Source organism: Lipophrys pholis, assembly GCF_963383615.2.
Source record: "Lipophrys pholis genome assembly, chromosome: 9".
Classification (NCBI taxonomy): Eukaryota; Metazoa; Chordata; class Actinopteri; order Blenniiformes; family Blenniidae; genus Lipophrys; species Lipophrys pholis.
This window is the reverse complement of record NC_137639.1, coordinates 6140315-6163793: the sequence shown is the minus strand read 5'-3', so window position 1 is coordinate 6163793 and position 23479 is coordinate 6140315. Positions and strand designations below refer to the sequence as shown.

The 23479-nt window shown below is 44.1% G+C and overlaps 1 protein-coding gene across 2 annotated transcripts; it reads left to right on the top strand.

The window, feature by feature from the left end:
• Nucleotides 1-15672: 15672 nt before the first annotated feature.
• id4 (inhibitor of DNA binding 4) lies at nucleotides 15673-20260 on the top strand. Of its 2 annotated transcripts, XM_080471781.1 has the most exons (5): nucleotides 15673-15803; nucleotides 16214-16777; nucleotides 16905-17300; nucleotides 17887-17952; nucleotides 18772-20260. In XM_080471781.1, exons 2-4 carry the CDS (start codon nucleotides 16691-16693, stop codon nucleotides 17932-17934), a joined length of 531 nt encoding a protein of 176 aa, XP_080327907.1. In that variant the 5' UTR covers nucleotides 15673-15803; nucleotides 16214-16690; the 3' UTR covers nucleotides 17935-17952; nucleotides 18772-20260. The 2 variants fall into 2 exon arrangements, with proteins under 2 accessions (XP_080327907.1, XP_080327906.1); XM_080471780.1 differs by lacking the exon at nucleotides 15673-15803 and having other exon boundaries at nucleotides 16768-17300.
• The last annotated feature ends 3219 nt before the right edge of the window (nucleotides 20261-23479 follow it).

Genomic DNA, 23479 nt, shown 5'->3' with positions numbered 1-23479 from the left:
TTAGTTCAGGGGCCACACAGAACCCAGTGAAATAGTGCCATTATTTCAATTTAAACTGAAGTTTTCTTTGCTGTGGCACAGAGTACACGTGATGAAAATGTCTATATTTTCACAAAACCAAATAACTACAACAGAAAATGACTCCAATCTCAATATGAAGATAATTTGAATGAAACCTTCTGGTACAAATGCGGTGAGATGTTCCAAAATCTTCTCTTACAGCTGTGGCATTATGCATGTTTTTACAAACTCACCGTGACAACACGGCTCTGAGGCTAATACTAGTTTGCTGGTCATCATGGCAGCATCACTGAGATCTCCACTCAGCTCTCAGTGCTCTTGTTTCCGCGACTCTTAAGAAATTCTTACAATAAATTGTAATAATTGCTGAATTGGAGCCTGTTGCGGGCTGGCTTTGGCCCACGGGCCCTCTGTTTGACACCCCTGATTTAGAGTCACCAATTAGACACAAAGACATGTTTGTGTGGGAGGAAACCAGAGTCCCAGGAAGAACATACAAACTCCATACAGAGCGAAAAAAAAAACAAGTCTAAAAACCAAACAACTGTATCGTTATTCTACGGTTGTATTCTTGTAGAAAAAAAAGTAACCGAGGCTCGGATTACAAAAGGGTAACACACCGTTTCCTGCTTATATCCAAATAATCTCCGTGGCAGTATAAATAAATCGTGTGAAAATATACAAAAATCCAAAACAATAAATTATGCAGCTGTCTGTTGTTCCCAGCATTTATTTATTATCACCCCGAATCCCACTTCCCACACACACACACACACACACACACACACACACACACACACACACACACACACACACACACACACACAGACATCACAATGAAACTACGACAATAGTTTCTTCTTAAGATCATCAGAGAGTGAAATAAGAGTTTTGGGCTGAAGAAGTGTTTGGAGGAGACACAAATGGAGCCTGTAACTTGAAATTGACTGGGGGGGGGGGGTGTCGGAGGGGCCTCGGACTCTCTCTCCCTCTCGGCTGTTACGATGTGCCGGCTCTTTCATCTGGTAAACAAACGTCGGAGATCTAAAGGCTTTCCCATAGTTGTTATGCTAACCTTGGAGAGCGAAGCCACTCCATTAGCATTTGAAGGAGCTAAATATTAGCAAAGAAAGAGAGTCCTCCCATTTAAAGGCATGAGAAAAAGTCCGCTGCCTTTGGTACCTAACCATCTGTGCTGGCTGCTCTCCCTGCACTGCAAACACTACTCCTACCGCCCGCAGCTCGGGATACTGACGCCACACACTCTGAGTCCTGCCTGAGAAAATAAGCCTTTCTTACGCCACGTCTATTAATTCAGATAGGCTGCAGCGCTTCGCTCCATCCAAATAAAGCCGTTTGGACTCCAGACCAAGCAGGCAATTTTCCATGACAAGTCCACTTTTGAAAATCTCTTAAGGTTCCCGAGTGCTGGGGTGCGGAGGCTGCCGCCAAAGCAAACGACCAGTGCGGAGGGGTTTAAAGCACGGCGCTGGAGCAGGAAGCTCACTTCACATTTCGGCACGTCACAGTGCACTCACACCTTCATCGCAACGCTCACGTCTTCAGGCTTGCAGAGAGTGGATTGTTTAAATCCTCCAGTGAAAACTGATTGTTTGGGAAATTAAGTAGGCTGCGTGATATTTGTGGAAAACTAGATTAGAATGAAAGCCTTGGCCATATTTCTATGTTACTTACGTGTTTCAAAGATTCACATATCTATTAATTAGTATGCTTGTGCTCACTATGTTCATATAAAAACGTGGAAAGACTGTATTTAACATGAGTTTTCACACGCCATGAGCTAAACTGAAATATTTGTATTTCTAAAAATCCGTCATTCTTTTCATGTTAAAATGGTATTCTAACATGTTTTTGTTGGCCTGCAGTCACTAAGAATGAATTTGGCCTAAATCGGTGACATAGCAACACAAACAAGCACCATACAGTCGAGTCGTGGTGATAATAATGAAAAGAAACTAAAGAAGAAAGAAAGAAAGAAATAATAAACTGACTGTGTGTAGTTATTTTGTTTATATTTTGTTGATATTATGTTGATATTATGTGATATTACTTAATAGTGGTTAATATAAGTTTGATCACTTGCTTTTTTGTAAAGAAAGCAGATACAATCACATTATTCTTATTTTTGCATCCTGTCATTTAGAATTTGACACTTTGGTTATTGTAAAATTGTGTCATTTGCCGAACAATGAAATTAACCCTTCAAATGACTGAAGTAATGAATGGAGTGGTCAGCACTATTAGGTCATCCCTGTTTCAGTTTGAGCTCGAGGAATTTCAGAACAGAGCTTGCAATTTTTTTTTAAATGAAAGCTTTTATGAACAATTGAGATTGTTTTGGTTTTTTTAAACACCCACTTGTCTGTTACTGCTGTAGGTTAGGTTAGGTTAGGTTAGGTTAGGTTAGGTTAGGTTAGTCAGGTCAGGTCAGGTCAGGTCAGGTCAGGTCAGGTCAGGTCAGGTCCGGTTAGGTCAGGTTAGGTTAGGTTAGGTTAGGTTAGGTTAGGTTAGTCAGGTCAGGTCAGGTCAGGTCAGGTCAGGTCAGGTCAGGTCAGGTCAGGTCAGGTCCGGTTAGGTCAGGTTAGGTTAGGTTAGGTTAGGTTAGGTTAGGTTAGGTTAGGTCAGGTTAGGGTTAGGTTAGGTTTGGTCAGGTTAGGTCAGGATTGGCTAAGTTAGGTCAGGTCAGGTCAGGTCAGGTCAGGTCAGGTCAGGTCAGGTCAGGTCAGGTCAGGTCAGGTCAGGTCCGGTTAGGTCAGGTTAGGTTAGGTTAGGTTAGGTTAGGTTAGGTCAGGTTAGGGTTAGGTTAGGTTTGGTCAGGTTAGGTCAGGATTGGCATAAGTTAGGTCAGGTCAGGTCAGGTCAGGTCAGGTCAGGTCAGGTCAGGTCAGGTCAGGTCAGGTTAGGTTAGATTAGGTCAGGTCAGGTTGAGTTAAGCCATGGTTCCAGTGTGCGGTATGTGCCGAGCTGATGAGCTATTTAAACATGGATGAGAGTGACGATCATCACTACCAATCAGCAGACGGTTTCCTCGTCGCTCCTCCTCACAGACCCGTTCCTCGTTGCCTGGTACCTCAACGGAGGGGTAACTTTTTCAGTCAGACCACGAGAAACCTCGCCCCGCCCCGCGACGCTCCAGCACAGAAAGTGTGGTGGAACCGCGGCTATAGGTACCCCAGCGGAGGGGTTATGAAAAACCATAACCCTTGGGTATGGTTCTTTCTGTACCATTCAAACCTTTTGTCAGTGTAGACGCTCAAAAACCCGTCCTGCCCCGTCCCGTCCCATATTGTGCGGTGGAAACATGGCTTTAGATTAAGGCCCCGTTTACACGACAACAAATATGAGTGTATCCACAAAACTTTCTTCACTTTTGGGGGGTCCGTTTACACGGCACCAGTTTGCGGATGCACTGCATCCGCAAAGTTTTTAATCCGGCTCCTAAGGTGGAAAAATTCTTTCACGGAGCAAATCCCTCCTGCAGAGACTGATGGAGGCTAAAGAGCCTGTTACTGCGCATGCACATCTCTCCCCCTCCCTCCTGCTTGTCCAGTTGTAAACAAACATGGCGGCCGCGTAGTGGTACGCCATGTTCTAGTTTTATCGTCCAGATCAGTAGTTTAATAGTTGAGACTCTCCCCTGATAGCATCTGATGTGTCATCAGTCCATGCGGATGTCAGGTTCTCTCCATTTTCTTCACGTTTATAGTGTTTTGTTCTCTGCACACGTCTGTGTAGTTTCATTGCAGCGCCCTCCTGTGGCCCGGCATACTAACTACATTGTCGTCTGTGCGTCCGCTGCTGCAGTGTAAACACACTCCTTTTCTTTTTAACTGATTAGGTGTTGAGCCCCTGGCTCGCTCAGGAGGTAGAGCATGAGACTCGCAATCTCAAGGTAGTGGGTTCATGTCCCACGCCGGGCGCCACCGTCTCGTGGGCTCACCACCTGCAGGAAAGGTTCTTCATCAGTGCAATGTGATCTGGGTGACAGGGCTCAGACTGCCACCCCCGCGACCCAGAAATGGATAAGTGGGAGAAGATGGATGGATGATTAGGTGTTGTCATGTAAATGGGGCCCTAAATTGGAGTGGTATTGGGTGGGTCGGGTTGAGTTGAGTTTAGTTGGATTGGGTAAGTTTAAACTAAACTAATCATGTTTTATTAATCCCCTTGGGGAAAAGCCTTTGTTCCACATGAACCCATGCGGTGGTACAGCCACAACCGCCGTGGGATTCAAATCCGCAAATTAGGTTGGGTCATATTGGATTATACGTTAGAGAAGAGTTCATTAGAGTAAGGTGCAGTAGGATCCAGCTTGCAGGAACACTAAATGGAACAGTGGATGGATTAATGACAATCTGAAATTAGATAAATGTGTGAAAGTGCTGCTTATTCATGTACATGTCTAAATCTTACATTAATTATTCCAATCAGATGCTAATGTATTACAAAATATGCTTCACGGGAAGTTCCAGAGGAGTGAAGTGTGTTTGTTGCTTTTATCCCGGCGGCAAAAACATTTTCAGGCGTGTGATCCGCCTGTTCCATTGTGATGTTAATGGAGTAATTAGCCACCACATTCTTTGCCTTTCTCTCGCTGCAAAGTGCCACTGGAGCCACCAAGGCTGGTGGTCGCGCGGCTGATTTCATGGACAGGATGCATGCTGGGATCCAACACCCAGAAGGAGGTTAAGAGCCCCCTGCGATCCCCCCGTGTGCCCGCCTTCAGGAACCCTCGGTTCTGCTGCTGCAGTGGAACACACACCTGTTAGGCTTTCCCAGGGGTGGAGAGGTGGAGAGGGCACAAACACCCTGAAGCACAAAGACAAAACACACACACACACACACACACACACACACACACACACACACACACACACACACACACACACACACACACACACACACACACACACACACACACACACACACACACACACAGAGAGAACAGCAGCCGCCCACACTGCCCATGCTATAGGGCTCAAAACCTTTCCTTTCCATCACTTTACCACATACTGCGACACATTCCAGCACTGCACACACACACACACACACACACACACACACACACACACACACACACACACACACACACACACACACACACACACACACACACACACACACACGCAAACACAGACTTTTGTTTGGATTCCTCATTGAGTTGGAGAGGGAAAGGGATTTGTGGGAGTATACAAAAGAAAATCTAACTCTTCCTTCAGGCACATACGAAGTGGCAGCATCGTGAACAAATATTACTTTCTAAAGCTTATTAAAATCTCAATTATCTAATAAAATCTGTTTTGATATCATCATCTGATCATCTCCTTTTTTGAAGGAGATGAGTTATTCAACATGCAGGGATCGCTGCATGCTGCAACTGCAGGTAGTAAAGTAGGTTGGTAGGTAATTTTAAATAATAAATGACATTGGTTTTATTTAATGCTCATTTAGGACCCAGAGTGATCATCAAATTCTGGTGCACTTTATTGCCCAACTTGCAGACGAGCTCCGAATATTGATTCATAGATCAATAAAGCAAACATTGATTCTTCCATTCCCAGATGAGTCTGTTTGAGTTTCAGTGTTGACAATAAAAGGGAAATATTTACAACTGACACACAAGTTTCAGGTAAACTAACGAGCAGAAGAAACCAATTGTTTGCCATTTACATGACTGATGCTGGTTTCCAGGAACTGTGATCATGACTTGGATTGTCTGAGTTCTCCAAACAACCCGAAGACATGCTGGTTCAGGTAAATGACGTTTGCATATATGAGCTGGACAAGGGACCGATTTCACAGTATCTTTATGAAGTCAAGACAGTTTGCAGATACGGAATGTGCTTCTTAGATTTATGTCGATTGAGTTTAATAGAGGATCCATCCCCCCTCCCTGCACCCTACCCACAGTCTGTCTGCTTGTCCTCTCCTGTCCTCTCCTCTATCCCTTGACCCCACCTGGGAGCAGAGAGTCTCCACCTCTGAGTCTGGTTCTGCAGGTTTCTTCCTGTTAAAAGGGAGTTTTTCTTTCCACCATTTCCTCTGCATGCTCGTGTCTCTGTAAAAGTACCTTGAAATGACTGTGGTGTATTTGGCACTATAGAAGCAAAATGGAATTGAACTGAATTGAATATTGAAGCTTTGATGCTCCCCGTTAGACAGTTGGGTGTCATTGCAGAGTGACACCAGCAGGCAGCTTCTGGCCGTGAATTAACCTTGACAGAATTAACGTTTCATCTTGTGCAACAAGTCAAAGGTCTGTGTCAGATCGAGCTGACCGTGTGCCGGTATGTGACAGAGGGAAAGGGTAGAAGTGTGAAATAAGGATGAGAGAGGTAGACTCCTCCTGCTCTCAAGACTCCCGTCCTTTCTTCCTTTCTTTCCCTCCTCGCTCCTTCTTCCCATCTTCTCCCTCAATAACATTCCAATCAGCGGTCTGCACTTGGATCATAGTGATGCAGGGTCTCTGCTGGCGTCCGGGGTCGCCCACAAGAAAGACAAGGAGCAGATGGTGGTCTTTGTCATTCCCTCCTCTTTTCAGTCCCCTGGCAGGCCTCGCCACCTCTCTCTCTGCCTCTCAGTGCCACGGCAGCACTGCGAGCTGAATGGGCCCCAGACACCGCGATGCAAGCAGCCTCGTACGTATGGACCTCCGCAACCAGATGGTGAGATTATTTGGAGCAATTAATTCTTTGAGAGAATCAGTGGGAACATGTTTGCAGCGGAGATTTGGGGGCTCGTGGTTGAATGTGTTGAATGACATTCCTCCTTAAAGTCCCTCCAGGAAAAAAAAAAAAAAAAAAAAAAAGTTTGGTGGCAGAGGGGTCGGGGTGGTGGTGGGAGGTGAGGGAGCTTCGGTGGGAGGATCCAGGAAGAAGAGAGTGAAAGGGAAGGTTTCTATTCTGGCAAGAAAAGCGTGTGTAAAGTATGAGCCTGGGTATGGGAACTTTTCTTAATGAAAAGAGGCCGAGGCTCGACATCGGAATTTCCACATTCCAGGGCTGAATAAATAAACAGGAAAAACATGTTTTGACCAAAGAGTTTGAATATTGACTAAAGCTGAAGGGAAATCACAAAACATTGACAGTCCACCGTGTGGAGTCGTGAGCTGTCCAATACGATCCGTCAAAGTTTCGGCCAGTCTGTCCATCAACTGCTGCCTTTTCAGGAGCAGAGCGCAAACATAAGCGCTGGAATCTGTCACCACCCGGCATCATAGACGTCCTAATGACCCCGCAGGTCAAGGGTCGAGTCCCTCATTAACCCTGACACCGGTGTCCTCATCTGTCCTTTCTTTGGACACTTTCTCTGTGGAATCAGCCTCCTTCCAGTCTTTTTCTCTCCTATCATTCAGCCCCTAAACAATCTAAAGTCCCTGCTCAAGTCTCTCCTGCTTGAATGAATCACTGAAGTGAAGGAAACTTGTTCTAACTTCAGGTTCCTACATTGTACAGTGGAAGTTATGTTGATAATTCATTAACCCATACATGTCATCTCTAAGAATCTGATTGTTCTACTTTTACAGAAATATGAATGAAAGATCAACTCATTTCCCATCAACTCTAAATATCAAAACAGATGGATAACACTTGTCCAAAGCAACATGAGGATGACATGTTTGGGAGTGAAACATTGAAATATTTGATTCTTGAACAACAGAATCAGTTTATTTTTCATTTTTGCATTTTCATGAAGGTTTAAGAAAAAATATGATGACAAAGATTTTATTATTTCACTTCAAACGTATCTTATGTGGGGCATCTGTGGCACGGTTGGTAAACCGGTCGCCTCTCGATCAGAAGGTTGCAGGTCCAATTCCCCATCTGCCCATGCCAAAGTGTCCTTGAGCAAGGCACAGCACCCCAGACAGCTCGCATCTTGCATGGCATGGAGTGGATGAATGTGATTAACACTGTAAAGCACTTTGGGGGCGACTCAAGCGGTGGAAAAGCGCCATTTGAGTGAAATCCACAGACATGTAGCGCGTGTTGTTCAGCTGTTGAAGCACTTATCAGAAGAGGGTGTGACCACAGCCGCAGTCTCACCACCTGCCTGCAGGGATCACCTGGATGGAGGCGGAGCTTCTCTGCAATCTTGTTCCAAGCATTTGGGAGTGTTACTTTCCATGTTTGCTATTTTACTTTCAGATGATCTGCAGTTCATTTCTCAGAGAGGTTGTTTTCTTTTGAGGGAGCTTCTATACTTCCTTCTGCACTCGTGTTCTGTTGATTCTGACTTTAATGTCTCCGTCAGTTCCTCCATTCACACTAACTGTGCTTCCCGGTATACAAATTATGAACTTTGCTCTAGGTTCCTATCATTGATCTTAATTGGCCTGATTGACAAGCAGTTAATCTTCATGATCTTGGTTTTATCGACATTCGGCCCCAGTTTGTTAGAATTTCCCGTCATACTTGTGGTTTTGTTGGTTGCTGCTACAGAAGAGAGCGATGTCGTCTGCGAAGTCGAGGTCATGAAGTTGTTTGTACTGGTTCCACTGGATGCCGTTTTGTTGTGTTCTTCATTGTCCAATCGATCGCCAGTAGGAATAAGAATGGTGACATCAAGCTGTTTTAAGCCTGACTTTACCGCAAGACTATCTGACAATATCCCAGCATGGACTACTGGGAAATTCCTATATTCTACTACACCATCCTAAATAGCATTATCAGAGTTATTTTGTCTTATTTGGCTTGTTTGACAGACAGTATGTGCATCTCTCACAGTTACTTTATTTATATGAACGATTGTCCTCTTGTCTCAAACCTAAAAATAGGTTGTTTTTAAGCTTTAATCTGTTAAAATTGGTTTCTCTCTCATTTCAGATCTTCTTTTTTTCCATTAACTTTTATTTATTTGACCAGATTTCACCACACAGTACCAGGCTAAGCTGCTCATCATTTATAATTACCCTAATAGCTAAATGGAGCTCATTTAGAGCTCATTTTTCACTGCTGAGATAATGTTAGTCCCCCACTATCACTTAACATAAGCTTACAAAAGAGAGCCTCATTTGAGTATTGTCCTCCTTTTCTCAATGTGTGTGTGATTCTCCAGCCAAAACAAGACAATGTTTACAAACTGCATCAATCATCATACAGTTTCAATCATCATCCCGACTTCTCATTCTGAGAATGAGAATAAAAAAAACCAAGATACTTTGTCCTGAGCTGAGTATCAATGAAGGCAGGATGTCAAGCAACTTGGTGCCTCATCTGCAGGGAAAAACTGTGAAGCGCTGCCAAAAAACATGTTTCAACCAAAGTCCTCTTTCGAACAGCTCCTCCTTACATTCTCTTCACATTTGATTACAGTTTCAAGTATTAGGCCTCAATCACACGACAACACTTTCAAGAGAAAACTCAAAACTCTTGTTGCCGTTTGGGTCCGTTTGCATGACAGCGATGCTCGGAGTCACTGAAAACACAACATTTTGCAAACGCGCCGACTCTGTTTCCACGGAAACCGTGAAAATGCAACTTTTCTGAAAGTTGAAAATGGAATACGGTTTCAATTTGATCACGATACACATTCAAACCAATAGATTCAATTTGAAATTAGACCATTCACACTCAGATTTATAGAATTCAAATTCACTTCCTGCTGGCAGGAGATATTTCCCATAATTCATTGCAAAAACAACCAAAAACACCCAACAGTGGCCAAACATGAAAACTTCATCGTTATGTTGGTAGCGATTGGAAATATACCAGAGATTGTTATTGTTATTTTTGTACATGCGAGACAAACTATTGTCAGGCTCTCTGTGCAGCTTGTGAGCTTTAGACTAAACTCCTGTTTACTGGAGGAGCGACGCCTCGTTACTCCTGAACTCCCTGCCTCCACCGGGCAGCAGCGCTACACGTCACTAACATAAACATCAGACTGTGTCAACAGCAGCTGTGATGGATTTGTAGAGCTATATAAACTTTTACAAAGCTGCTTGGTGCGGTGTTTCAACTGTTTTTGTTGCTTCCCTCACACTGGAGCACCTGAAGTTAAAACACTGGACTTTAACAATGACTGATTAACTCAAACGACCAGAGCAGATATTAATCTGACCCTCACAAAGAGCTGAGAGCTCAACTAATCTGTCACAGCAACAAAGTAACTTGAAATTTTTACGAAATTCTTCATAATTACATCTACAGAACTTCTATGTATTTTATATTTATTTTCACACAAATTAAATTCTCATAAGAATTTTTTTTTTTATCCTAAATAATGTGATCTCATGAAAAGAGCGCCACACAGTGGTTAACGCTCGTATTGAAAAGGTCTTGGGTTCAAATACTGACCATTTTCTTTGCATGTTCTCCCTGCGCTCATGTGGGTTTCCTTGAACAGTCCAAATAAACATGCATGTAAGGTTGGTGACAGCCTCAAAATAACTCATAAAATGGTCCATTTTCCAATGATATTCTTATTATTTGATACACCTGCAGCACGTTTTTTTTAAGTAGTGAGAGACCTCGATACTTTTTAAAGAAGGAGCCAGTAACTGTAATGAAGTAGTAATTATCAATAACTTGCCCACAATGAGTTATAACCTGGATTATCTTCACCGTTTATAAAAACAACGACAGAAATGACAGTTTGACTCTCAGACCTGTTTACACAACGTTTCCAAGTGAGAACACGTTCACTGTGTTTTGTCAGTCCATTTACATGACAACAGTGCCACTGAAAACACGGCTCTTTTGAAAACGCCTCCTAAGATGGAACTTTTGGACAACACTCCAACGCCGTCTCCATGGAAATGGGCTGAAATGCAACCTTTTGAAAATGAATCAAAATGAGTTTTACAGCGCTGATCTTCTGCGCGTTAAAATTGTAGCACAACATTTCCATCCAATAAAGTTTGAGATGTTCCTTGGTTTATGTCATTAAGGTGTGTTTTTGGATCCGTTCAGAAGTAGACCCTTGAAGCTGGAACAGCTAAACGGATTCAACTTGTCAATACTTCAACAATTGACAGACGGAGTCCCACACAGGAGCCCATGTTGTGCTCCAGCCGACCAGCCTGGCGGCGGCTGAGGTCTTCCCTCCCTCCGTCGCCAGCTGACACACTTCACCAAACTGTTTTTCAGAGTCGAACAGAGCGGAGGCTGTGAATCCGCCCAACAGGTGGACCGGCTCTCTGTCATTACGCGCGTCTGGCTGGATGATGGGCGGCGACGCAGCCTTACTTCACGCTATCTGTCAGGCGTAGCGGGGCGGCGGGTATCTCGTGAGGCGGGCGTGGCGGGCGGTGCCACACTTTCCCTCGCTCTCTCCAGGTGACACAGTTTGCACAACATGCCTTATTCCCCGACGGCCTCTCGGCTAAACACAACAGCTCTCTGTGTCATTTACACAGGTGCATTCAGTGTTTGCACTGCGCAACCTGAGTAACCACACACACACACACACACACACACACACACACACACACACACACACACACACACACACACACACACACACACACACACACACACCCTGAGAAAATGAGCAGCCTTTTTTTTTTTCTTTTACAGCTCAAAAAGCAAAGTAGAAGAAGTAAAATTAAAAAAAGGGTCATCCACTCACAGAGTTCCCCCCGCAGACAGGCGGACCACGCGCCGGCCCACCTGTGGGGTTTGTGTTTAGCGGCTATGATCTATTCTCATATGAGCTGTGCTAAAAGTAGCATTCTGGGCCACATTCATTTAGGTCAGTCGGGCCTAAAAACATTATTCACCGCTTTCTTTCTTGTCGCAGCCACCGAGACTCTTTCATAATTCCCACAGCTGCTGCTTTCACTTCCACATTTCCCAGCATGCTCACATCACACGCTCCTGACCCGGCGTCCTGGACGCTCGCTCGCTTTCACGCCGTCCTGTTTGTACTCCAAACTGTGGAGAGACCTGACAACATGTAGGTACGTGTGTGTGTGTGTGTGTGTGTGTGTGTGTGTGTGTGTGTGTGTGTGTGTGTGTGTGTGTGTGTGTGTGTGTGTGTGTGTGTGTGTGTGTGTGTGTGTGTGTGTGTGTGTGTGACAACAGGTGCACTTTTGTCGTACAGCTGCTGATCTGCTGGTCGTCTCCCAGCTCACCTTCACCATGGCACCATCTTTAAAGGAGCAACGTTTGTCCTGCTACACATTAAAAGAGACACAATGAGCACGTCGCTTCAATCCTGCATTTCCCGGTTTCAGTCCTGTTTTCACAATATTCACCCAGAAAAGATTGTATTCCACAGAGCTCTTTAATTTGCTGTAAAGCATCAATAAAGTTCTTTACAAACTTGCCGTCCACCGTAGGTTCTCCGGAGTGTTCAGAATGAGAGAAGACAATGAAGCCGAATGCCGCTAGAATCGACTCGGCCCTGTATACGTGACAATATTTCAAGAAACAACCGAATGTTTTTGCGTCTTCCTTTCAGAAAAGTTTCACATTTGCATCGCAATGTTTGGAAAAATGATGTCCGTTTACATGGAAACAGCAGAAACGCTGAAAGTGACGTAGCGAGCATGAGAGCAACACGCTATAAACACTAACAAAGGTGAGAACACGGACATTCTAGTGGACAGAAGACCACGTTGGATTGTTGTTACGGTGACTGTCAAAATAAAACTAAAAAGCAGGACAAGATGAACTGTGAGCCATGACACTCTGGAGGCAAACATTGTTGTTATTGTTCATCTACTGAGCATGTGCAGAAAAACGATTTAGCACATAACGATGTTTTTTTAGACGTGAAATATAAAGGTCAACTAAAATGTAAAGAGTTACAGTGAAAAGAAATAGTTGATTAGACCGAACAAATTTTTTTAACAATTCAACAAGACAGAACTTTCCAATTACAGGTTTCAGGGTGTTGACATCACCGTCTCTGCTCACTCCTGACTGGCTGAACAAAACTGTTGCACCTGTTGAAGCAAAAAAAAACAAAAAGAAAAACTGTCTGTCCTCCTGTTGCTTGCTCAATGTTTGAGGGACTGGCCCGAGCGTGTGAGTGCTGTCTCAAATGAAGTAAAGCTTTGTGGTTTCCTCTCGACTGGAGTATTATTTACTGCTTCCTCATGTCTGAGTGGGAGTGAGGAATTTACAGTTGGTGCAAAAATGAATCAAGCTTCCTCGTCACCTGCTTCAAAAACTAAATTTAACGTTTGCTCCTAGACGTTCAGTTAAATCTGAACTCAAATTGACTTTAGTGTTTTGTGCTATTTCATTTCATTACCTCCACAACATCAAAAATAAGCACTTCAAACTAAACACAAGTATGGTACAGTATGAGGTCATCAGTCCCCTCTGTCCATCCAGAGCGTGTGAGTCTCAAACAGGTGTGGCTGTCACGCAATTTCCACGTGCGGTTGCTCCACTTCGGGTCGACCGCAGGAGGAATCAGAAGAAATCCTGCAACACTTGCTGACTCTGGAACATCCATTGTTACTCAGAGGAGCAGCCTGGCTGACTTTCTGGTCCTTGTCTCCACACTGTGTCGCCACAACAAAGACAGGTTCACCTCTCAGGCTCGTCTGCAGGCTAATGAGTCTCTGGTTACCGGCACCGGTCCCCAGTCAACACTACGGTAAACCTGTGGGGAAGTAGAGCCAGAAGGGCCACAATTAGAGAAGTACAAGCAGGCGGAAGAAACAAAGACATGAACATGTGGCGCACAGTTCCTCCTCCGTGCCAGGAAACTCGAGGTTGATCCGTGCGCCGTCGACTGGGTGCGTGGCTCCAGATAGACAAGAATAGACTAGAACAAGGTTACTGAGCACGAAGAGTCAAAGTGCATGTTGTTTACATTCCTGCCTCCACACATTAGCCACACGCAGAGGACACGGCACACTCTCCTAACAAGGTTACGCCTTGAACCCTCATCAACCTCAAGCGCCGGAACAAAAGGAGAGAGAGGGTGAAGTGAGGCCGGGTCGTCCAGGTGGCACGGCAGCGTGCGTCCGCGTGTCCTTGCAAAGTTTGAGATGCTCGGTTTAACTTCCAGGGCTGGTTGGTAAAGTACAGAGCTGCTTAGTATTAGTTGGTAACATAAACAGAGGATATCCAGACCCTGTGAGGACATCGCAGCATCTACAGGTACTGACCCTCAAAGGTCAGATCTGGAAGAATATACAATGAGTGACCATATTAGGTAACTTCCACATCACTTCCTGTTTCTTCCAAACTAACGATGGAGAGTTCATGAAAGTCACGGGAGACGTTAAAAAATAGTTGTGTGACTCATTGGAACTGATGATGGAACTGTTTAAGATTTTTGTAAATGTGTGTAAATAAAGACATGGAATCACGTCTCTGCTTCAAGCTTTGGTGGTTTCAGTCAGTTTATCTGGGAATAATCACCTTTTCACTCCCACTTAGTACACCTGAATAATGTTTTTATTTATTTTTTTTTTTAATAATCTAAAGACGTGGAAGTGTTTAATGTGCCTGCAGGTGTAAAAGGCGTCTCTCGATTCTGTTTCTCTTCGTTATCCAGTGTGACGGTTCCGGATGCAACCTGCCTTTTGAGAGGTGTCAGGTGAGATTCCCAAAACTGGCTCGCAAGAGACTCCAACTGGCCACCACGCAAATTGGACATATTATTAAGAAAACATTGATTCATTAACATATATTTTGCACCACAACAAAGAAACACTTTAAAATTTTAATTTAAACGTTATTATGGTACTAATTTCCCGGTCTGGTCCAATCAAGATGAAACTGGACTGCATGTGGCCCCTGAAATAAAATGTGTTTGACATTCCTTGGCTTAGTGCCTTCTTACATCCCTGATTGTGATAAAGCACGTGAAGAAGATATATGATAGCATAAACATAGGACTAATTCTGCTTGTTTTCACATGTTTTTGGTCCAGAAATGATTCTGTAAATCGAATTTGTTCAGTACAATCATTTCTCTTTAATGATTTATGTGGAAACTGCAAAGAATTGCAAACCTCGGAAGGACAATTTTTCAACTCAAGCTTTCAGTAAGGAACTCAGAATCCTGAAATCTAAACTGAGTCCTCATACTTTCAGTTGTATTAAGGACATAAATGGTCAGAACTTAAAGCATTAGTGGATCTTAGAGCGGACAGTGTTTTTCTCTCGGACCTCGTCCATCATCCAGAGTTCACGCTCTGTGGGACCAGAGGAAGAGCTGCCATCAAAGATTCATACCAGTGACCCCTCTGAAGTCGTCCCTGAACCAAACGTTGTTGTACACATTACTGAGCAGGCCTGTCACTTCCCATGGCAACACAAAACACAGAGGCAGAGGGAGGAAGCGCCGACCGAGGAGGGAAACAAGCATTTAAAGCCATTTCAGCCTTTCAATATTCATGGCAGGGGAGAATGCGGTGGTTCCCATAAAGTCTGGGACATTAAACCTCCAAAGAGGTGCTGAGGAGGGTCTCATCCCCGCTGCACTCAGACCTCCGGGCCCCCAATACTCCAACTGGATGGGAAACACTGAGGACTGAGGCTGAACTGGAGTCAAGTGGGAGCCTCAGTGTTGCCTTGGCAACCTGCCTGAAACCTGAAAGAAAGAAAGAAAGAAAGAAAGAAAGAAAGAAAGAAAGAAAGAAAGAAAGAAAGAAAGAAAGAAAGAAAGAAAGGAAAAGAGGAGAGGAGAGGAGCGGCAGGGTGTGAATGTGTGGCGCCAGGCAGTCTGCCCTGCTGTAAAGGAGGGAGCGCAGCGGCCGGAGAGCGGAGGAATGCAGGCGGCACAATAACACACAGCTGAGGGAAGGAATGGCCCGTCCTGCACCGCCAGTAGGAAACCCCACCGAGAGAGGTGCGAATAATATGGTTTTTCGTTAATTTTCCGTCCTCATAATTCAAGAAATCAGCGAAGCATCTCTGAAAACTCAATTTGCACCTGCTAGAATATTTAATCAATAATGTGAAATGGACTAAATTCATCTAACAGAAATTAAAAATTTGAAACTAAAGGAATAAATCACTTCAGGTTTTTCATGAATTAGTATTTGCACACCTGTTCAGTTAAAATTGAATAGTTTTTATATATTTTTTAAATTTTATATATATCTTCATACTGTTTTTGCTTGATTGAATTAAATCTGTTTCCATGTATTTGAACTATTGTGTGTGTGTGTGTGTGTGTGTGTGTGTGTGTGTGTGTGTGTGTGTGTGTGTGTGTGTGTGTGTGTGTGTGTGTGTGTGTGTGTGTGTGTGTGTGTAAAGGCAGGTGTTTCGCATTCGGGATGATCTGTCACCTGACTGATCAATACAAGCGCGTCTGTGCGTAATTACGCATCAATGACCAGCGCGCTAATCACTCTGGTGAATTGCGCCGATGTACCATCACCTCTGACCGGATCGATGAGAACCTTAAAGACAAGATCAGGCGGGACGGACACACACTTGAGACTTCGTGTCTTTGTGCAGCGGCGGTGCTGTAATGTGCCAGTGTCGGCGGCTTTAAAACGTCTCTCTCTCTCTCTCTCTCTCTCTCTCTCTCTCTCTCTCTCTCTCTCTCTCTCTCTCTCTCTCTCTCTCTCTCTCTCTCTCTCTCTCTCTCTCTCTCTCCAGGCAGCCCACCGCAGACACGCCTTTTTCTCGGCTCCGTGGGGTCGGTGGGCAGCGGGCTGCCGGTGATTGACCAGCTCCTCTCCCTGATGTGTCAGCCGGCTGGCTTGGCGCCTCCCCTCTCCTCTATAAATGAAGGAAATCTATTCGCTGCCTTCACTCCGAGCCTGCTCAAGTCACAGGAACTGCGCGGCTCCGCGGGATGTGTTGACAGATTTGGTTTGATCTCACGTTCTCCATTTTTTTTATCGCTTTTTGCTGATTCCAGCGCCGTGGTTTAATCGTACCTACCTCCAGCTACCAGTCGTGTAATTGGTTTTTTTTCTTCTTTTTTTGGTTATCTAAGATGAAGGCTGTTACTCCGGTCGGCCCCCAGGACTCCTCCTCCTCCTCCTCTTCCTCCTCCAGCAGCCAGCTCTCCCTGCACTATCTGTCGAAGCAGAGCTTCAACATCGCCCGGTGCAGGATGGAGGAGGAGGACCTGTTCTGCCTGCAGTACGACATGAACGACTGCTACAGCCGGCTGAAGCGCCTGGTGCCCACCATCCCGCAGGATAAGAAAGTCAGCAAAGTGGAGATCCTCCAGCATGTCATCGACTACATCCTGGACCTGCAGCTGGCCCTGGAGACGCACCCTTCGCTCCACAAACAGACACAGCGGACCGGGACCTGCCCCCCTCCCCCCGCAGCCTCCACCCCCAGCAGGACGCCGCTGACGGTGCTCAACGTGGACCACCACCAGGTAAAGCGCGTGTCCGTCCCGCACGAGCCGCGTGCGCCTCCCGGTGCCAACCCGCCGCTGTCCGCCCGTCACACTCCAGACAAAGCGCGTCATGCCCGTTATGTGTCATTGTCCTTCCCCTGTGTGTGTGTGTGTGTGTGTGTGTGTGTGTGTGTGTGTGTGTGTGTGTGTGTGTGTGTGTGTGTGTGTGTGTGTGTGTGTGTGTGTGTGTGTGTGTGTAATGGTAAGAAAAAAGCAGAACGTGATGAAAATGATCGCACTCTCTCACGGCTTGGGAGAAAATCACGCGTAAAAAACGCGTTTGACGTGGGTTCGATTGCGCACTTGATTGCGGGCTTTCTGATTTGCATGATAATAAGAGCGCTTGTCAGAGGCCCACCTTATCCCGAGGTTGGTGAAGCACCTCAGCCTGCAGCCCACTCCACTGCACACAATAAGGCCAATTTGTTGTTCAAAAGAGAATTTATTACGGGAGATCATTTTCGCCGCTCTGCTGTATTTTAATCATTGTGCCAAGCTTTGGGCCTGGCTGATATTTATTCTTCTACAGTGTTTTTACACATTTCTTCTCTTCTTCCTCTTTTAGAGAACATCAATAGTCAAAAAGCCGGAGGACTCTATTTTATGCCGTTGAGACAAAAGCACTGCATTGGTAAGTTGACTTTCCTTCATATTATAATTATATTTCTTTTATTGTGATTTGATATTTATATACAAGTGCATGTGGTCAGTTAAAATCACCCTAAGTGTTGGTCACTGAGGCTTCCTGGGTAACTTGATCTGTCTCCACGTGCTGCAGCTCTGAGGAGGCCTGGAGGTGTGACAGAAAATAATGATTGAGGAAGACAAAAATTGGCAAAGCGACCTCAGAGGCAGCTGTGCTTTGCGCAATAACTGTCAGTGGTGTAGCAATCAGAGAAGAGGAGAGGGTTAAAACCTCAGCTTGCCCTCTCTTACATTCTCTCTCGCACACACACACACACACACACACACACACGCACACACACACACACACACACACACACACACACACACACACACACACACACTCCTTCCTCCCCTCTTGGCTCCATTCACACTGCAGTGCTGGGCAATCGGCCTCAGTGCCAGACTTACAGCTCTGGATCCAAACACACCTGGGTAACAGTAACTCTGTGTGTGTGTGAGTGTGTGTGTGTGTGTGTGTGTGTGTGTGTGTGTGTGTGTGTGTGTGTGTGTGTGTGTGTGTGTGTGTGTGTGTGTGTGTGTGTGTGTGTGTGTGTGTGTGTGTGTGTGTGTGTGTGTGTGTGTGTGTGTGTGTGTGTGTGTGTGTGTGTGCTTCAGCCTCCTCTCTGCAGTGCACTTGTTGTTTGACCTGGTTTGTTTTGGGTTGTTGATCAAGCATGGCCTCTGTTGTGTCGGTGGCGCCAGTCAGTCTCGAGCCGAGCCGCTCACCCTCCCCTCCCTCCGCCTCTATTCATCCCCTCCACAGGTGTGCAGGGCTGCACAGAGCCGCTCCAAAGCCAGCAAAGCTTCGCCAGGGACTCTCGCCCAACTGGAGGCGCAATCACAAGGGGATTTCAAAAACCGCTGGGAGGAATTAAACCCAACTAAAAATCACCACTCATGTCAACTTCTTTTTTCTTTTTTTTTTTTTTCTCGGGGTTCCACTCATCCACAGAGACTCTCATGTGCAGACATCTCCCTCTCCTCGGTGCTTTCAGTTGTTCTCACTTTACATCTTGTCATTTGTTTTTCTAAAAGAGAGAAAACATGGATTTTGCTGAGAAGGTGTTTTCTTTTTGTTTTGTTTGGGAACCCCGCCTGTCAACAACAACAACAACAAAAAAAAAAAAAACAACTGTTTGTGAATTGTGCTTAAAAGTAAACTAAAAATGACTCCAGTTTAAAGCTTTACTAAACTGCGAAAATCCTTGTACATGTTTTTAGACATCTATTGTTTAAAATAGATGAATTGTGTTGAACAGGGACGCCGTCCTTGGAACCTTTTTAAATAACATTTTGTTTGATATTGTAAAGAAGAACAATTCCGATTCGAGACAATTACGATTGTACATATAGAGACGCAAATGTTCTATAAAAGTATGTGAAAGGAAGACTTATATGCTCAAAATAGACTATTGTAATTATAAGATATTTTTATTAAAACCTTTTGTTCTTGTCGTTGCTGTAAATATTTGTGTTTCCATTTTTAGTGAATGAACCGTGGTTTTGCTCTGCTCATAATGTCCTCACATGATGAAACCAGTTTAACTCTTTGCAGTGTTTTTCTTTTCATTTCTTTTTCTTTTTTTTTATTGGACTTAGTTGAATATGTAGCATGTCAGGCTCATTGCAGAGGTTTTCGATTGTGCACTGAAGCAGCCCTGCGAGGGTTTGGAGTTCAACGCCAGCTCTTCGCCCCGTTCAGCTTTCCCTCCAAATGTTTTTGTACTCATTAACCACGGCCGGCTCGCAGTGACCCGGTCGGTCTGCCGTTTGGGGGAAGAAAAAAAAAAAAAAAAAAAAAAACACCCACAAGAAAAGGTGGATCCACTGAATTCTTGATGAACCCTGGTCGGTAGCGCAGCCCTGACAGTGATCCCAGTGTAACAGCCACCAAAAGAGAATGATGTGTCTGCAGGCCGAGATTCTCCGGGAGGTAAAGATTTGACACAGGGAAATCATTACACTCCGAATTAGTCAAATATGTGAACATTTACTCTTTTTGCACATGTCTTTAAGTGAACATGATCTGAGCAGACTTTTAACGATGTAAAGAAAGTAAAATGGGGCAAAAAAAAAAAAAAAAGAAGAAAAAAAGAGGAAAGTCTTTATTTTTCATGACATCCAACACCGAATTTACCTCACCACCCTCCTGCCAGTGTGAGAGGGAACCTGTACATTACTGTCAGCTGCACTGTTGGACTGGACCGTCACTGGCTTGTGAGGAGTTGTCAAAACAATTAAAAGTTTCCAGGAAGAAGAAAATTGTGTCGTCTCAAGTTTTGTTTGAGGGGTTAAAGGTCGACTGCCGCCGTCATGCGAGGCGGAGGAAGGAGAGGCTTAATGGGAATAACAAGGCAGGGCGAAGTTATTAATACGTTGCAGAGGTGATCTGCAAACCTGCTTTACTGGAAGCAGATCTGACCTGCTTTTGTTTTTGGAGCCTTTATTGATTCCGTCACGCCTCAGCGCAGAAAAGACTCGAGAAACACAAACAGCCGCCGCCGGCCTGCAGATCATTCAGAAACAACACGGTCGTTATTCCGTGTGTGTGTGTGTGTGTGCGTGTGTGTGTGGGTTTTCAATTAAAACAACGTAGAGCAACGTAATTATTTTAGGTAATAAAAGGAGAAACTGAGTCGGTTTCAAACAAACCAGTAGCTTCTTCTTCGTTCTTCTTCTCATTCTTTAGTAATTTCTCCGATGCATTGATCCGCAGTGTCTTCATTCTGCAGAACCGGCACTACCATCAATGTGTGTAAACAGTTTCTTCATAAAAAAAAGAATTTAAATAAAAGGAAAATAAAAAAACAAAACATGGTGAAGCGCGGATTATTTCTGAATCCACTGCAGCTGAAAATCACCTTCACACTCTTCAACCTGAAAAGAAACTCAAGGCCTTCACTGGATTTTCAAACTAAATTATTTCATAATGAGCTTCAGATATTCAAAATTCATGCGAACGTATCAGTTATTTAAGAGCTGCCTCGTGATTTTCCTCCTGGCGCGTCGAAAGGCTGAGGAATGATCAGAAGCACGTCGCTTTTATTCATATTCGTTGAAGACAAGACGACCCACTTTATGGACATTTTTTTTAAAAATTGTAGCATCAGACCGCTTTGAACTTTAAAAATTAAAAAGTTGAACGTTTTATCCATTAAAAAAAACATTTGGTATGATGCAGATTTTATTTTTTTAACCCTGAGAACTCCTTTTTCTGCTTGACCATATTAAATCCTTCCTGATGCATACGAGCCTCCCATAGGCCTGCTGCCATACTGATGGAAAAGCACTATAATGGTGGAGTTGGACTGATTAAATCTGCCAATAAAAGCTCAAGTGACTTAAAATCTATTTGTCTTAATTGACTCAAAAAAGTAGGGAACGTTTGAAGAATTCAAAATATTCAGGTTGGCTCCACGCTGAAGAAAACTTTGCATTGCTTGGATCAATTTAATGAATTTGGAAAAACTGAGTTTGTAGACGACGTATGAAACAAGAGAGAAATAGTTGTTATAGCAGCTGCACAATTCATTCATCTGTTGAACTGTGTCAGAGAAACCCAAATAATTCCAATGATTTAAATAATATATAATTCAAATGAACATTCTTCCGTCTTTTTCATTAAACATAACATTTGGCTTTAAGGTACGTCTGACATTTCCCGTCCTCATGCAATGGAGAAAGAAGAACAATTAGATGATACATTTTGTGCTGATTTGATCTGAAAAATAGACCAGTTTTATCGCCACCGAAAAAAGAGTAGAAACGCCACGTGAATTGAACATATTGACGCTAACTGATATTTGCTGAGGATTTCTGGAGCTCTGATGCAACTAATTTCCTCTGAACAAACCTTGAGTGACACAAACAGGAGCAATCAAATCAATCTGCTGAGTTTTTCAGCAGAAAAGGTTCAATCTATTCAGAAATAATAAGATCAATTAGAGTAAAAAAAGAAGAAAAAAGTCACAGAAAATAGAATTGATGTCACATTTAAACAAAAGAGTTTTGATGACTTGATTTAATTAAGTGTATTAAAAGTTTGTATTTGCCTGCGGAAAATAGCGGCTCCCTTCATTCACACGTTCTTAACATACAAAAATTAAACCGTAAAATAGAGAAAAATAAGATTTCAGTTGAAGGAGGACCTGTTTGCACGTGAAAATATTTGTACGTTAAAATAAGACGGAAAGCAGGAAGGTGTCAGAGGCTCAATTCAGACGCTTGTTTGATAATGAATCTTTTTGGAGGTTTTGGGTTCACGGGGTCATGTTGGTGGCTGCCTTCATGTCAGGATCCTTGTTACACACACACACACACACACACACACACACACACACACACACACACACACACACACACACACACACACACACACACACACACACACACACATACACACACACACACACACTGACTCTTGTTTAGTGGTCCCCACGTCAACCTGCCGGATGCGGGTTAAAAGTTAAAGTAGCCGCGTGACACCGACAAGCCGGGCGACAGAGGCACCCTGTGGGCGCGACAGACGCCCCCCAGAACCCCCCTCCGCCCCCCCGACTCCCCCGACCCCCCCGCTTCCAGCCGTGACGATCTGAGGATAAGCAGGCCACCGGGCCACCTGTGTGTGTTTATAGTCCACAGTGAGAGGAGCTGGCCCCGATGCCCTTGACAAGCACCGTCCTTGTGAAGTGAAACGTGTGTGTGTGTGTGTGTGTGTGTGTGTGTGTGTGTGTGTGTGTGTGTGTGTGTGTGTGTGTGTGTGTGTGTGTGTGTGTGTGTCACTGTCTGTGCGTGAGTGAGTGATAAAAGGTAAAAATGGAAAAATAGAAAATGAAAAACTGTGTTAAGGCACAGGTGGCCAGCCTGACAGTTAGACCTTCCTGATATGATTAAAGATATTCTGCGGAGGCCCGAGAGTTCACACCGGGCTTCAGCTGCCGCCGCGACGCCGAGAGCATCACCGGAGCTGGAAACACTTTTATAGACACAGAGAAAAAAAAAGATTTGAGGTTTTAGACGCTCATGTTTTCAAGTCAGAATAACTCGACACCTGGGCGTGCTTGGAATAGATTTCATCACCAACAACACAAACCCTTCCTGAAACTTCTAAACATTAAGTTGATTCAACAAATCAACGAGTTTAAGCAACTCAAATCTTGACCATATGTACTTAAACGTGATATTTGAACAAAGGGAAATATCAGCAATAGTTTTAATCAAGAGAAATGTGAAATTCTTAAATCTTAAGAAAAATACTGATTAGAGAAATCAACTCATTTTTTTCTCTTTTTAGCAATTAAATCTTTCTTATATTTCTAAACGTGAAAATATTAAAATCTTCCAACTGTTTCACTTCACAAATTAATGTATGAAAAACTAAAATCTGCAAGTTTATTCTGCTGACATTTCTTAAACTGCCTCACACAGCATTCACGTGACATAAACATGATATATTTTGTCCAATTTATAAG

What these genes read in the sequence shown, in the direction of transcription:
- id4 (XM_080471781.1), top strand. Translation starts at nt 16,691, where the DNA reads ATGAAGGAAATCTATTCGCTGCCTTCACTCCGAGCCTGCTCAAGTCAC. An exon ending in GGGATGTGTTGACAGATTTG is followed by an intron (nt 16,778 to 16,904) that starts GTTTGATCTCAC and finishes TGGTTATCTAAG; the next exon opens with ATGAAGGCTGTTACTCCGGT. An exon ending in TCAACGTGGACCACCACCAG is followed by an intron (nt 17,301 to 17,886) that starts GTAAAGCGCGTG and finishes TTCCTCTTTTAG; the next exon opens with AGAACATCAATAGTCAAAAA.